Genomic DNA, 17,160 nt, shown 5'->3' on the forward strand with positions numbered 1-17,160 from the left:
TGGGGCTGAAGGCAAAATGGGGTGGGGCTGAAGGCAAAGGAGGAAGGGCCAAAAATGCCAGCATATTTTAGTTTAACGCTCACTAAATCTTCAGAGAGACATCTCAACCTTTTGGAATGCACAAAACGGGGAAACCACCAAATGAATGGTGGTTGGGGAAGGGGGCGTGGCTATCTGGAGAACCTTGGAGGGCTGGAGTTGGTCTCCGAGCCTGAGGTTGCTACCCTTGGCATAAATGGTGTGTGTGTGTGTCTGAATTGTGCATCTGAGACTGAGGTGGCCATGCTCACTTTGGGCTCTGCTCACGCCCAGTGCTGCTATGTGATTCCCAGGAGGTTCCTGGGGTAGCAATATGGCCCTTGGGCCAAAAAAGTTTCCCCATCCCTTCTATAAACTCTGCAAGCAACCACATTCAAGGTTCTAACTAATATCACAGTTCTGCATGCCATGCAACTCACACTGTTAGCTGCTCTCTGCTGAGGTCCCACGGAGCTTCAGCTAAAATGTCACACTTGCTCTTATTAATTTTTATCCAATTTAGTCACCCACCCACTAGGTGTAACATTCTCATTGAACAAAACATGATGTTGTTCATCTTTGGGTGTATCATAAAGCTCAAGTTTATTTACACATACTATTGTGAAGACATTTAGACAGTACATTCAGCCAACATGAGGTCTATTTGACAGTCTAGAATTAAATGATGCAGAGCGATACAATCAGCCATCATCCTGAAAACAGACATTGGTTTAAGAGTTGTCAGCCATCTCCTCAGAAAGGGCTTAGATATCCCCAAACAATCCATGCTCAGGAAAGTGACTTCCCAGAGGCCCCTGATTCTCTTTCTCTGTAGAACAACTCCTATGTACCCACATGCTACTACAGAGTAGACACTGTTGAGGGACTTGATGGCCAGGGAAGAGCTGTCAGTCTCAGTAGAGCTCTGTAGAGAGCAGCAGAGCAGAGCTGGAGAAGAGATGTGACAACCTGTGATGGGGTTCTCCCACTGCCCTTGTCAGTCAGACAAAGCTGGCAAAGAAGAGCATGCACAAACCAAGCTAAGGAAACAACAGCCAGTCCTGGGAGGCTGACCAGACTGAAATGCTGCTCAGAGCAGTCTGGTTACTTGCACAGCTCCTGTGTTTGGCTCATCCTGGAATTCCATGGTTCCAAGCACTGAAAGAGGCACTTCAGAAGATGTCATCCTCTCCCCGCAGGAATCTGAGGGTAGGTCAGCTCACAACACAAGGCAACACATTCCTGTGTTGATTTTCAATGACACTACACAAAAGCTGTTTGCTGCATATGCACACATGTTTTCAGAACTGCATAAGCTGCCCTGGTGCACTGACATAGCCACACATAGCTTGAAAAGCCTCCATGACAAGGACCAGCTCTTTTCACGGTACAAAACAGTGTTTACTAACTGAGAAAGGAAAAAGAGAAGTCAACACAAACTTTCAAGAGGGAAGTCTAATGGAAGAGCTGTAAGAAATCCCCTCTAGTTCTCAAGAGCTAAAGCCCTAAGATGACTTATTTCTTCCCACTCTTTATAGTCTGTTAGAAATATCTCCTACTGCAAAGTTATTTTCCAATTTTAGCAACCATCCTAGGGGATTAAAAAAAAAAGTTCTTACATGCTGTTCCTTCCCAAAGAAAGCCAGTCACCAGTAGATTAACACAGGAGACAATCTTTTGCTGAAAACATTCTGCAGACTTTTTTCTTTAGTAACCCCCTGAAGAAGGCCTAAAATAAAAAAGGCCAAAAAACATTGGGCTTTGTATAATAAATTTAATATTGCATCCTGAGAACCTGTTTCTCCTCTTTGTGATCTACATTGGATGCTCACCTTCTGTTAACATCCTTTACACACACACCCACACCCCTCTACGGTGCTTCCAGATGAGCCTTTTATCCTGCAATTGCCCTACCTCAAAAACAGAATTTTACAGGGGGTCTAGACAAAATCTTCCATTTGTAACTGTCCTGTGTTTTCCTACTGCATCTTCCATCTTTTGTCTTACCAGAACAAAATTCATTAAGGAGGAAGAGACGGAATCGTGCACAACGCCTTTTGACCGGTAGTGCTAGGAGCCTTCTATCTTGAAGCATTCTTAGGGTGCAATCCTATGCATGTTTAGACAGATAAAAGTCCTCGGCCATGCTGGGAGTTGTAGGGATTTTTCCTGTCTAAACATGCATAAGATTGTGCCTTTAATCACTGATCTCCGCTGACATGCCTGTCCTGGACCCAAAGGCACAAGGCCAGGCCATCACAAGAGTAAATGCAGATTTTCCTGTACTAATGACTCACTGTCTCTCCAGAGCTCATATAGAAAAGGTCCAAACTATACTCAACTGAACTGCTCCTATTTTATAAATTATGGAGGGAGCAATGCTATGGCCACTAGACACTGTCTGGAAGGCCATAGGATTTTTCAGTTTCTGGGAACTGAGGTTGGAGCCAGGGCTCCTAACATGGTTCCCAGAAACCACGCTCCCCTCCCCCTCATTACTGGCGTGGTTCTCTCCGTGCCGGCTACGTCTCCACACTTGGAAACGGGGTGCAGAGACAGGGAAAGGGGGTGGTCCCAGGGGAGGGAAGGAGACTACGCGAACCACGTTACACAGCTTCTTACGTGCCATGAGGCCTAAGCCACAGCTAGATGGCCACAATTGGCTCTGTAGCCAAAAATGCAGGGTGGCTGGAGCACAGAGGCAAGGATCACCTCCATGCTACGGCCACCCTGCACTGGATACTTGGCAGCCTCCGACTTCAGAGGCTGCTGACTATCTCAATAGGACTGCGCACTTAATTATTTGATGTATACCCTGCCTTTTTAACAAAAAATGGCACTCAATAAAGACCACTTCAGAAATAATAAAAAACAAAGAAGTTGGATCAATCAACACAAGAGGGCCATATTCTGTCACTTGGGGCTTGAAACCAAATGATGAATAACTGAGGTTGGATCAGGCAGTTTAAGAACACGATTGCCATTTTGTGGTTATACAGCACAGAGGACTACAGTACCCTTGTACCGTTACTAAACAACCTCTTGCATTAATGATCAAAAGGCAACAAAGGTCCATTCCTCCCCCACACGCCCTCATCTCCTCTGTGACGTAGCTAGCTCTTTAATGAACAAAACACTTTGCATTATTTCACAAATGAACGAAATGGACTTTGTGGGGGTTCCTCAAAACAATGATGTGAGGTCAACATTTACAAGTAACTTAATAAGATTCCTGTTCCCAAAGTATTCGTCTAATACTAATGTAACACTTCCAGAAGTACACAATGCATTGTGGCAAAAGAGATCCATGAAAGCAAAGTATGCCATAGATAAAGATCTAATTTTTGTTTCTCTAAATTAAAAGAATCGAAAGTTTAATGCAGCTGTGTAGAGCTTAGAGGGGCCGCGGTGGCTTAGAGGGGCCGCGGTGGCTAGAGGGGCCGCGGTGGCTTAGTGGTTAAGACGCTGAACTGCAGACTGGAAGGTCGGCAGGTCAGCAGTTCGAGACCCGAGTACCGCGTGACGGAGTGAGCTCCCGTCTTCAGTCCCAGCTTCTGCCAACCTAGCAGTTCGAAAGCAAGAAATTGCAAGTAGATAAATAGGTACTGCCTCGGCGGGAAAGGTAACAGCGTTCCGTGCACCTTGGTGTTCAGTCATGCCGGCCACATGACCACGGAAGCGTCTTCGGACAGCGCTGGCTCTTCGGCTTAGAAACGGGGATGAGCACCACACCCTAGAGTCGGACACGACTGGTTGGGGACACCTTTACCTTTTTTTTAGAGCTTAACACTCCTAACAGCAACACCCTATTTTTATGAGACTAGTATCTGCTTTCAAGTTGATTGTGTAATTAAAAGTGAATGTATTAACTGCCTGAAAGGCAACAGTGGTAGAAACAACAATCAGCATCCCTCAAGTTGCTGGAATGCTGAAAGGAGCATCCAGCTGGTTTTCTAGTTCCAGACCCACAGCTGATCCAGTTTACCCCCTGAAGCATTCCCCTATGGTAAGATGGCCCGAGCTCAAAAGCAGCACTCTGGCATTAGCAAAGGAAACAAACTACAGGAGAGCCAATGACATCTGTTTGGAGCCCACAAATCCTCCAGCTACTTCCTGAGCTGAAAATGGAAGAACTTGTGACTCCATGTTCTCACTCGTGTGATGAACTTGAGGAGCAGCCTGTCGTAAAATGAGCCTGCATGGTAAGGTGGATGAAACAGAAAGGATCACTTGAAGGTCCCATCTTGCATCAGAACTGAACTACTGCCAGGTTCGTGAAACTTCCAACAGTGTTTGCAAATTCATTAGAAGAAGCAATCCACGCATGCACATACACACTGATCCATTTTCACAACTATTACAGGTTGCAATTAACTTAGCCTATTGATTTCCATGAGCATCTGACTCTCAGGATCCAGGGAGCAATTCTAATCTGCAACTTGAAGAAACAAGTTACATAGGTCTTAATTCTGTCAAGAAGCCTAGATCAAAATCCATCGGCTACCAAGAGCCACAAGAGGACTGAGAAATGGGATACAAATTTACAAACACCACACCTTTTAGGGAGTAATCCTATGCATGTTTAGACAGAAAAAAAATCCTACAACTCCTAGCATTTCCCAGCCAGCATGGCTGGCTGGGAAATGCTGGGAGTTGTAGGACTTATTTTCTGTTTAAACTTGTGTAAGATTGCACCTTTAATTCCTTGCTGAAAACCAGTTAGACTTTCTCTACCCATGCAGTAGAATGTGGTAGTGGAAAGGATGGTACTACTTCAGACCAAAGGGGCGGCAGCATTTTTGAAAGTTCCCCCATGCAAGTACTCCCTGCAAATTTTAAAAAATCAAATCAAACAAATCGCACACCACAAACAAATCAATGAGAGTTTATATCCAGCCTAGTCCCTTCTGTGCCAATTATTCTATCTGCAGGGAGTTTTTGCCTCATACGGGAGCATCCAAATGCAATCTCTAACTGGCAGTATTCTATACCATGGCCATCTCCAAGCTGGCACCCCCCAGAGGTGGTCCAGAGCTAGCTGGGAGTGATGGGACTTGGAGTCCCATACCTATGGAGGGTGCCAGGTTGGGGAAAGCTGTTATACCACCTCATTCTGCTGAATGTGCAGACCAGGCCTCAGACACATGGATAGAGGTGGTGATTCTAATCTGAAGGTATCACAGTACAGCATATGTGGAAAGGAAGGGCAGTTAAAGTGCATACATCAAACAACAACAGATATGAGAAGAACTGTTCAAAGTCTTTGGGATATCCAGGTTTTCTAGCTTCACAATGTTCTCGCAGCCTGGAGACTGCAAAACAATCACAGTGCAACGCGGGCTTCACTGACCTACTGAGTGCTCCAACTCAAAAGCGCTGGGTCCCTGATTCACAAGTGCCTTTGATAATCATGTTGCCCCATCCACTTCAATGGGTATCATCAGACAGAACACTGAGCCATTTGGAAAAGTTATGATGTGGACAACCAATAGCACGGATTTCACTTGAGATTAACATATAGCATGTATATACAAGGCAGAACATGCAGCACATTATATTAATGCATTGAATTGCACTAATCCTTTCTGGCCAGCTGTGGAAAGGGAAAACATTAAATTTGGGTTTGGGGAACACCAACTGAAAATCTCCTAGAATATGTTATTTCATTTCATTAATACATATGCATATACATACATACATACATACATATACTTATATCTTGAAGCAGAGTCTATCTGTGCCAGATTTGAGTGTGATTGGGACTCGGGAGATGTTATCCTGTTATCAAGCAGTCCTGAGGAGAGGGGGAAATGCAGAAAGTCCTGCAGCAGTGGCAGCCACTGGAGAGAGCTGAAATTATGTATTTTTAGGAGAGGTCTGAACTGCTGTCCTGTGAGATAAATGGTGGGAGCCAGAATGGTTTCAGGCTTATTTGATATCTTCAAACCTCAGAGCTCTGCAAGTTCTCTCTTTGTGTTAAAAAGCGGGAGGTGGACCATGTTTGCTATTTAAACAGCAGTTTACTGTGAAAGCTCTGCTTCACATGCAAAGAGAAGTGGAGAAGAGGGGGGCATGAACCCAGGACTCTGCCTGTTCCCCACATAGTCTACACTAAGGCTGGGCAACCTGTGGTCCTCCAGATGCTTTGGCCTACATTTCCCATCAGTCCTAGCCAATGGCGCGGGATCATGGTAGGACAAAACATCTGGAGGGCTACAAATTGCCCACCAATGGTCTGCACACTGGAGCCATGTGCTAACTGGCCCTAAAGGGGCTGTTCTATCAAGGGAACAGAGTCTAAAATCACCCGTTTGTGCCTGCTGTTTGGCCAGCAATATTATAGCCACCAGAATGACCTCTGCATTTTCTTTGATGTAGCTGCTCGCATCCTGGCATGATTTGGCTTACGAGGAGCGTGTATACAAATACACAAGTACGAGGCTCTTTATTAACACAGTTCAGTTGTTCATGTTATTGTTTGATACTTATTGAATTCATACTTGAGCTCACATTTTGTCTTAGTGGAGCAAAAGGAGAGAGAGATAAATAAATAAGACCACAAATGTGGAGATGTCATGCCAGTCCCTGAAAGGGCATTCACTCCCGTTTGCTATGCTCCATGACCCGGTATGGAGGCAGCGATGCTCCTTTGGAACCATGTTCCTCCTGGACAATTGTTAATGTAGCAGGAGCGTAGATCTCTGAGATGGTGTCGTTGCTCTCCAGGGCACCATAGGAAAAGGAAGTTTTGAGATCAGGCTGAACCACAGTTCCATTGTCATGCAAATTCTGCATGCCTACAGACAAGAAAGAAACAAAAACAGGATTCAAATGTTGCAGGGGGGTGGGGGGAGCGAAATCGCTCTCTCTCTCCAGCCCCAATCTACACAATCACATGTATTTGCTTTATACAGTGACCTGGTTCGAAAACATGGCAGCTCACCGTGGGTTAATTTACCCGTGGGGGCTGTGCCAGGTGCCTGCAGGTGCCATTTCTGCATGGCATCCCTTAGGCACCTAGCTCGCTGTGGTTTATCATGTTGTGCAAACCCAGGAGGCAGAGGTTGTTTGTGGGTTAGACAACCCCCAAATAACTTATAGCTTGTTTTAGGGTTATTTGAAGACTGTCTAACCCTCAAACAATCCTTGCTGCCTGGATTCGCATGACAAGATAAGCCATAGCAAGCTGGATGCCCACAGGCACCCAGCATGACAAAACAGCCTTCACAGGTAAATTAAGGCAACAAAAAGAAGAATGTACATAATAATAAATAAAAATCATTAAAGAAACAAAGGAATTTACTAATTAGAAAACTTAGTCTATAACTGATATGCTTATGGAACATCTACATTAAAACAGCCTAAGTAGAAGCTCAATACATAATGAAAATAAAAATACAAGTTATGCAACATATAAAAGGAGTGTGTGGAAGTGTATGTCATTTTGTGTGTGTGTGTGCATTATCCAGAAACTTTAGTTATAGGCAACTGTAGTTATAACAACAGAAGTTCCTTCTGAAGGCAGCTGGTAGGCTTAGAGTACTGGAACAGGATTGGGAAAGGCCAGGTTCAAATCTCCACTCAGCCATGAAGGTCATTGGGTGACTTTGGGTTAATTTATCCCTCTCAGCCTAAGCCCATCTGGATTTGGATTATGAAATATTTTCTTGTGGAATTTAAGACACAGTATTTATATATTGTTACCCAGCCTTTACTTCCCACAAAATGATTTCTAAAAACTATGTAATAGGAACACTTTTATAGAAAGACTAGAGATGTAAAATGTCTGGAAATAATGAAGCCATGGGGAACAATGTTTTTTTTAATCCTCTCTGTAAGATTCCCAGCATAGTTATTTCTTTCATTCCTTATTAAGATTATTGACATTTATGCTCAGTTTCCCAACATGTGAGTAGAATCACCACTGCACATTCTTGACAGTAAATGTGCATTCTTGACAGCTCGGGTTTTGTTCTATAAAGTCCTGTGTTTCTGATGTGGTAGCAGTCATTTATTATAGTACTACTCCATTCAGATGTTACAAATTTACTGAGTTTACTTTTAAACATTTTAAAATATGATAATTTTCTGAGCAAACTAAGTCATACATAAAATAACTTTAGGAACAGAAAGGCTGCTTTATGTTCCTAAATCATCCCCCCACAACCTGGTGCCCTCTGGATGTTTTGGACTACAGTGCCCAGCACTCCTGACCATTGGCCATGCTGCCTGAGGCTGATGGAAGCTGAAGTCCAAAACATCTGGAGGGCACCAGGTTGGGGAAGGATGTCTTAAAGCAACAAAGTGATCTTAGATGTGTAAAGAGCGCTAAAAAATAAGCATGGCTCATTTTTCAATTTTTCAAAAATTCCATTCCCCCCAACCCAGGAAAAAAACCACCAGTTTTTTTCCCATGGCCTCAAATTTCTGGAAATTTTATGTCTCTACATGCACACGTGCAGAAGAGATGGGGGATATTAATATCTAGATAGATAATATATATCCAAGTGTTCCGCATCTCCTCAGAGCCGGAAAGCTGAGTTTCATTCGGGGTAACCATTTTGAAAACTGGTCTTGCCCCTTGTAATGCCTATGGCAATTCGTGGCAGTCAAACTGAGGGCAAGTGTGTGTCTGGGTATGTGTTGACATTTTAAAAACTGTTTCAACCAACTCATTAAAAAAGGAAGGATTTATAGCATTACTTGGCATAGCGTCCATGGAGATGTACGGTTCGAAAAAGATAGATTTCCTCTTGTTTCTGGTGATCAAGAAGACACCTAAGAATGCGATGATGCACCTGAAAAGAAAAGAGAGAGAGAGGAGAGAAAAAATGATTTTGTGAAATAACAGGAGGAGGAGAGGAAGTGGTTGACAGCTGAGAGACAAAACAACTTGACCTCATGGAGTGCGAGTCATTTGCTTTCAGGATCCTTTTAAAAACACACACAGGAAGAAAGCTGTTCAGTTTTCCTACACACCAACGCAGTTCATAAGATAAAGCAATATAGTAAACAATTCCAGATGCATCCATAAGAGAGTTCATTACTGTGACAGAAAAATCCCACTGTGCAAGAGCTGTTTGTAGACAGCCCAAAAATAAAACACTAAGAGTCCTGCAACAAGATCAGAATTCTACAACCTGCATATAATTCTGGTTTCACTAGGCATGGGGCTGAAGACTTCTGCCCCACCCATAGGAAATCCTACTGAGATCTTAGTATTGACTCAAACAGTTGTGCTCTGGCCATTCTACCTAAACTTCCAAGGCTGGTGACAATGATAAAATTAAGGTACTAGGAACATAGCAAGATGATTTGTTTATTTATTATAGGCAGTGGTGACTGATGCAAGCACCATGGAAGGAGGAGGAAGGATGATATAAACATGACCATTTCATGTTGCTGCTGCTCTTTAAAGGTTCTGTGAAATGGCCACAGGTGAAATAGCCCCCTCCAAAGGAGTGAGCTACCTAGCAACAAGAACCAGGTTTGGTCCCCAAGGCAGGGGTGAAGACCCTCTTTCAGCTCGAGGGCCAAATTCAATTTTGGAGAGGCTCTTGGGGGCCTCATTCCAGTGGTGGGCGGGGCTGAAGGCAAAATGGGCGGGGCCACAGGCAAAATGGGTGGGGCCAGATATACCAGCATACTGTAGCTTTAAGGTGCCATTCTGCATCCGTTTAGACAGAAAAAAGGCCTACAACTCCCAGCATTCCCCAGCCAGAGTTGTAGAACTTTTTTCTGTCTAAACAGGCACAGGATTGCACGCTAAAGCTCTTATTGCCAGTAAGAAAGCCTTCGACCAGGTTTAGAATTGCGGGGAGGGGAAATCGACCTTTTAGAATGGGGAAAAAAACTGCACAAAAGTGGGGAAACCAACCATCAGTAGTTGGGGAATGGGGGTGGGGCCCGGAGAAGGAGGTGTGGCTGTCTGGAGAACTCCAGACGGCTGGATTCGGACCCCAGGCCTAAAGTTGGCCACCCCTGCTCTAGGGAGTGGAGCTTCTCAGCCAAGCAGCTGGACAGCCTTTCTGGTTTCTGGACAGCAGTGGGCAAATCCCATTATGCTTTCAAGGCTATCTTCACAAGCATAAAGGCTTGTTCCAGGAAATAAAGATGCTTAGGACAAAATGATGAAATTCTGGCTTTCTTTTCAGTACTTTTTATTTGTGAAGAACAACAAAAATGTTTTCTCTTATATCTATAATTCAAAGTCGGGAGTTAGGCAGTCTTCCCTTTTTGACTGCCTTTCTGTTGACCGATTCTCATGAAACACGCTACATTGGAAAGCTCTTGACACTCAGATTCCAGGAATATCAGCAGTTTTCACTACTGTTCAAAGTCTGGAGTTCATTTATGTCCATAAAGCGTGTGTTTTTTTTTTTTTAAAGAATTAGGCTATCTTCTATAACAATGTACTATAGTTTCATTTTTAATATAAAAAATGTCAAGTAAAATTAAATAAACATAATTAATTGCACATTGGAGCAAAATGAAACATGAACACACACAAAAGTCTCTGTACACAGGTGCAGGCCAAACTACAATGCTATGCCAGTAACATACGGCCTGTAAGCAAACCACGAAGGGATTAAGAGACACTGACATTAAGAGACACTTTGAATGTTTCAATAAACGTAGTGAGTTAAGTTAAACCTTTCGTTAGATCTGATTTTTCTCTGCAAACTGTGTTATGACATCTTATTTCAGAGTCAGACAAAAGTAACCATCATGATTGTATCTGGCATTGGGCTTTAGGGATTCCAGTGGCATAACTGACCACCGCATGCCCAACAGTCTCTCTCTGCCTGAACTGGTCTTGGATTTGGTGTTGAAGACAGTCCCCCAACCCCTAGTTTATGATTTCAAAGCACCAAACAGCGCAAGCAGGAGCAGCCTCACGTTTGCTCTGCCTGCTGATGTGGGACTAAGGCAAAGTGCGAAGGCTTTGATGAACTACGAACTGGGATAGCTGGGAAATTTTCGGATGGTGTAGAAACATAGCCACAGAAGCAGTGTTCAAGAACAATTAGCACATTGCACTACATAGGTACATACCTGAGCACATGCCTTCCCCCTTACCATCCTGCCCAATCACTGAGGTCGTCTGAAGAGGCACGCCTGGTGGTCGCATGTGGCTTGGAGATCCACTTGGAAACCACCAGGAGCAGGGCTTTTAGTGTGTGGGCTCCCATTTTATGGAATGCCCTTCCGACCAAGATTAATATTTATTATTTATTTATTAACAGTGTAGTGTAGTGGTTAGAGTATTGGACTGGGATGACTCGGGTTCTAGTCCCCACTCGGCTGTGAAGCTCATTGGGTGACGTTTGGCCAGTCACTGACTCTCGGCCTCACCTACCTCACAGGGTTATTGTGAAGATAAAATGGAGAGGAGGAGGATTGTGTGTACACTGCTTTGGGCTCCTTGGAGGAAAGGTGGGATATAAATGTAACAAATAAAATAAATAACCAAACAAACACTGCTTCTCATTTACCGAAGCCAAAGCAGTTTTCAAAAGAAAACAAAAACAGAAGCTGGGGGAAAGCCAGAGCAAACAAATACGTTTTCAATTAACACCTAAGGGCTCAATGCTATGCATGCTAAGGCATGAACAAAGTCCTACAACTCCCAGCCTGCCCCAGCCAGCCATGCTGGGAGTTGTAGGACTTTTCTCTTTCTAAGATTTTTAAGATTGCACCTTAAAACATGCCAACGTTGAGGCCTGACGTACTTCAAAGGGGAGATAATTCTACAGGTTTTTTGTTGTTTGCCAAAGACCTTTCTTTGCAGGCAAGCATTTGTTGACTGATGATTAAATTCCAGCCACTGTTTTACTGATTTATTTATTTATTAATTAAATTTCTTGATCGTCCATCTTGGCGGTCACCCGGCCACTCTGGGCAGTCACCTGGCCACTCTGGGCGATGTACAATAATACAACAGTTTAAAACAATAAAATTCCACATTAAAACATCATATTTCTAAAAATACCCTAACCCACCCCAAATGCCTGCATGAACAACCATGTTTTTAATGAGTGGCGGAAGCTCATTAAAGCTGATGCATTTGTGTTTACTGTCACTTTTTCTATTTTGTGTTTTAATCTGCTGTACACCACTCTGCTATTTCTCATCATGGAGGAGTTTATACATTCTATAATAAATAAACAAACAGAATTGTAAGCTTACCCCAAGCCAAACATGCAAATGTGGAGTATGTCTTCCCCAATGAAGTCCAAGTAGAACGTTGCACCTGACCCAAGAGGAAAAACAAATGAAAACAAGACATTTAGCTTTTTCAAATGCATTCTCCTTCTCAAATGCTAGGCAAAGTCCACTGAGATTGTATTGGCATAATAATGTTTTAAAATTTTAATTTAAGAAAATTAAAGCATGAAAGAGAAAGTACAACCACTGTATCATAACTTAGGGTGCAATCCTATATATGTTTAGACAAGAAAAGTCCTACAACTCTCAGCATTCCCTAGCCAACATGGCTGGCTGGAGAATGCTGGGAGTTGTAGGACCTTTTCCTGTCTAAATATGCATAGGATTGCACCCCTAATAACTCAAAAGATTACAAAATGTGTTAGAAGTCAAATAACTTTAAAATCTTCCACACATAGAAGATCCACCAATTTTCAAAAACAAAGAAGGAAGGAAACACACACACAATTCTCAGGGACTAGAGTCCTGGAACTCATTTTGGCCCTCACCAGAGGACACAGCTAGAAAGGATGTAAACATTACTCTAGTCCAGGCTTACACTTTGAAGGGGGAAGTCCTGGGACTCAAGCTCATACCCTCTGACCTGGAAGAACTCCCCTCTAGTCCCCATCTCTGCTTTAACCCCTCAGACCTCATCCCCAACCGGAATCAAGCCCAAGTTAAGGCAGCTGCATTTGGTCTCATTCATCCCTCTTTACCCTAACTTCTCCCTTCCCTCACAAACCTTGGTTCTCTCTGGTACCAGCAAAATTTAGATGGTCAACTCATTGGGGCAGGTATCATGGTTTTGGTTTTAAGTTTTGGGTTGTTATTGTTGATGGCTTTTTAACAAAGTACATTGAATGTTCTAAATAAAATAAATATAATCTCTATCTAAGGATGTCAGAGAAATCTGCAACAGAGTCAAATGAGTTAAGATTTCTATGAATCTGACCTGTGGATCATAGAATCATAGAATAGTAGGGTTGGAAGGGGCCTATGAGACCATTGAGTCCAACCCCCTGCTCGGTGCAGGTATCCAAATCAAAGCATCCCTGACAGATGGCTGTCCAGCTTCATCTTGAATGCTTCCAGTGTGGGAGAGCCCACCACCTCCCTAGGTCATTGGTTCCATTGTCATACTGCTCTAACAGTCAAGACGTTTTTCCTGATGTTCAGCCAGAATCTGACTTCCTGTAACTCAAGCCCATTAATCCATGTCCTGTCCATTAATCCATGTCTGGGATGATCAATAAGAGATCCTGGCCTTCCTCTCTGTGACAACCTTTCAAGTACTTGAAGAGCGCTATCCTATCTCCCCTCAGTCTTCTCTTCTAAAGGCTGAACATTCCGAGTTCTTTCAGACTCTCTTCATAGGGCTTTGTTTCCAGTCTCCTGATCATCTTTGCTGCCCTCCTCTGAACCCTCTCCAGTTTGTCTGCATCCTTCTTGAAATGTGGTGCCCAGACTTCTGCAATAGACCGGCCTTTCCTGAGTGTCAGGGATTCCACGGCCTTGTGGATAGGTTTTTTTTTACTTTCTGGAAACTTACGCAAATTTATTCATAGAAAAATACGTAACATTACAAAATATAGGCTGAAAATGTGCCTTTCCCCCATAGGCTAAACCTTGAAAATGCGTGTTTTGGGGGGATTTGCGCATTTTTGCAAGTGCGAATTTGTGCAAATTTGGGAAATCCAAGACTGAGCTGCAGCATGTAAAATGGGTCTCTGGCTGAACCCAAGCTCAGATTAAGACCTGCTGTAATCTATGTTAAACAACCCACTTTATTCTGGCCATTCTTTTCATAGGGCACGGACAGTATTGGGAGCTGTGGTGGGGTGGAAACCCTGAAGCCATGGTTAAGCAAGATATTTTTCTTCTTCACTACATAGAATATAGTGGAGCAGGCAATCTTCCAAGACCCTCTCTAACAAGCAGAGCAGATTTCCTATGCAGCAAAACTGTAGGCTGGATTATTGTTTAAAATATTCATCTTATTGGCAAAGCAGTTTCAAAATGGAGGGAAAAACACACTGTCAGGGTTCCACCTATGACCTGGACCCCCCTGAGCAACTCCTTAAGGATCTCTTGCGTCCCACCACCTAAGAGTCCCACCTTCCTTCTTTTAAACTTCCCCTTCCCAATAACATGGGGTTTAGGCTGTAGACGTGGGGTGATCGACACACCAGACACTTGGGGTTTAACCTCAGCAGTTTACTGGTAAATTTAAATCAAGCAATCACAACTATAGGTATTTACACAATAGAGCTGAGTGATACTAAAGGCATTAAGAGAAAATAAAAGTTGCAAAATGCAAGTTCCTTTACCCTAGTTGTACTTAGACTTTTCCAGGGTGCTTCTTCCTGCTCCCTCTTCAGGCTCTGGTCTTCCTGACACTGCTCTTACTGGCTCTTTCACTCTCTTTATATACCCTCCTCCCTCAAAACTGAGAGTACTGTTTCAAACCTGAAGAAATGAAACTTAACTGGGGAAATGAAACTACTCCTCTCAGGGATATCCTCTCCCAACAATGCCCCCCGCCAGCCTCTATCTCTTTTGAGGTGGGATGGGGAAAGGAGGCCCATTTCAGGCTGCAGGAATTTGTTGATCTGCTCCACTCATTATTTGAATTATTTTAATGTATTTATTTTACCCGCTGTAATTGCTATTGCGGTGGACAAGATGTAGCCCGCGCTGGCAATCTGAGATGCGTCATATAGCCGCGAGGCTTGGGTTAAAAACCTACAGTCAAAATAAAAAATCAAATTAAAACAGCGATGCAGAAAAGAAAAGAGGGACATATTACTAAAAACATTAAGACCAACAATTTAAAATCTTTAAATATATCAGAAGGAGGACACTGTCTAGGGAGGCGATAGGAGCATTAGATGACAAGGGAGTTAAAAGATGGGCTAAAGGAGGATAAGTAGATTGCAGAGAAACTGAATGAATTCTTTCAGTCAGTTTTCACTGTGGAAGATGTAAAGCTTGGACTGACTTTTTCAGGAGGAGTCTGAAGAACTGAGGCAAATAGCGATGACGAGAGATGAAGTTCGATAGAAGAAACATATGTATGGCTATGAACGATGGTAGCTAAAAATTGAGTCTCTGTGTCCAGATGCAATGACCTGGTTTGCACACAACACTAATCTAAGGTTAACTTAATCCATGGGTTGTTGAACTCTGGATTGTCATGATGTGCAAATCCAGCTGTGCTAGCAAATCATGGATTGTTAACCACGAACAACCCAGAAAAGAGAAACCATGATTTGTTGCTGACTTGTGAACTCTGGGTTTTTTAAACCGTGGGTTGTCGTTATGTGCAAACCCAGAACCATAGGTTGTTTCATCAGAATACAGAGGAGGTGGGCAAGTGCAGTCAAAACCCTAGCCCCTCTACATGTCAATACTACAGCATTTGGGATACAGGGAGGAAGTGGGTGAAGGAAGAGGGAAACAAACAACCCAGGGATTGAGAAACAAACAGTTTTGTTCGAATGTCTGCCAGACAAACCCTAGGTAGGACAGCAAACCATGAGATACATAAACCATGGGGAGAAGCAACAGGGCATGGCCATCATCATGTCCTGCAGGGCCAGCATCAAGGGTAGGCATGGTCAGGCACCTGCCAAGGGCCCACATCCCAGCAGGAGTCCAGACAAGAGCCCCCAACGGTGATGGTGAGAAGGTGGAGCAGAAGATGCCACAGCTGACTTGCTGTCAAGCAAGCATGTAACAATGATGAGAAAGAAGATGAGGAGCAGCTGGTGACCATGGCGGTGAGAAGGCAGACTCACTGAGGGAAGGGGGCCCAAGAGCCCACAAAACCCTGGATCTGGCACCAATGCCCTGTTTGCAAGCTTCCCAGAGGGCACCTGGTTGGCCAGAGTTGGGAGTCAGAGTGGCAGACTTGGTTGTTTTTGTCTGCTGGGTCAGGCTGTTCTTCTATGCTGCAGCATGTAAGTGCAGGCATGGGAAGCTGTTGTTCAAATGCATCCTTTAAAATGCCACCAAAGCATTTTATAAAACAGCAAACAATTTAACAGCTCCTAAAAGGGCCCACCTTCTGCCAACTGCCAGCAATAACAAGAAACAATACAATTACCTAGCTTTGCCCCCTGAGGCTGTTTGCATAATGTATAATTCATTTTAATTAAAATTTCAGTTATGCTGACATTCAGTTGTGAGCTGCAACTGGAGAATATATATTTTTTTAGAAAAAGGAAGGAAGGGAGGAAGGAAGCTCTGACCCACTTACGTTGCCTGAAAGGCTGCTGTCGCCACCATGCAAACCACCATGATGTAGAAAATAGGGTAGCCCAGCTGCAAGTTCCCTCGGACCGAAACCACAATCATGCCTGCCACCGCCTTCACTGTGATGACCGTCACAGAACCTGAAAAACAGCGAAGCCAACAATTCTCCCGTGGTTAAGAGAGCAAGGAAAATGACAGTCATCGCGAGCAAATGAGCAACGGCACTGCACAAATCCTACCAACAGGAACTAGATTTACTTTGTAAGCTCCTCAGGGCAGCAACGCATTCTCATTTCCCCCTGTAGGTTTTGCTGTAAAGGGCCAGGCATACTGATCACGCAATAGATTACATATGAACAACAATTCTCATGTTTAGTGGCAGCATCTAAAAGCTCAAAGCTATTGGTAACAAGTAATTCCAATGATTTTTCCTTAAAACCCCCCCAGAAGGTGACTTACAAAAATATCAGTGGGCAGTTTTCAAATTATTTATTTATTTATTTATTTATTTATTTATTTATTTCTATACCGCCCAATAGCCGAAGCTCTCTGGGCGGTTCACAAAAATTAAAAATTACAGCACACAATAAAACAATTTAAAATATACAGAACATTAAACAATATAACAATACAACCACAATAAAACCTAGCAGCAGTGCAGGAGTTTAAAATACAAAT

At 43.4% G+C, this 17,160-nt stretch overlaps 1 protein-coding gene across 4 annotated transcripts in view; it reads right to left on the reverse strand.

Moving 5' to 3' along the window:
• Positions 1 to 5,260: 5,260 nt before the first annotated feature.
• The window catches only part of NIPAL3 (NIPA like domain containing 3), a 36,695-nt gene continuing 24,795 nt past the window's right edge, over positions 5,261 to 17,160 (reverse strand). For all 4 annotated transcript variants that reach the window (XM_084815903.1, XM_084815901.1, XM_084815904.1 and 1 more), the window contains 5 exons: positions 16,487 to 16,622; positions 14,882 to 14,970; positions 12,208 to 12,271; positions 8,722 to 8,816; positions 5,261 to 6,815 (listed from right to left, as the gene is read on the reverse strand). In XM_084815903.1, coding sequence (XP_084672029.1) covers positions 6,616 to 6,815; positions 8,722 to 8,816; positions 12,208 to 12,271; positions 14,882 to 14,970; positions 16,487 to 16,622 — 584 coding nt within the window. In that variant the 3' untranslated portion in view covers positions 5,261 to 6,615. The remainder of the gene's footprint in view (positions 6,816 to 8,721; positions 8,817 to 12,207; positions 12,272 to 14,881; positions 14,971 to 16,486; positions 16,623 to 17,160) is intronic.

This window comes from Heloderma suspectum, chromosome 10, assembly GCF_057233095.1.
Source record: "Heloderma suspectum isolate Gila_16-S chromosome 10, 16-S_ref, whole genome shotgun sequence".
NCBI classification, from domain to species: Eukaryota; Metazoa; Chordata; class Lepidosauria; order Squamata; family Helodermatidae; genus Heloderma; species Heloderma suspectum.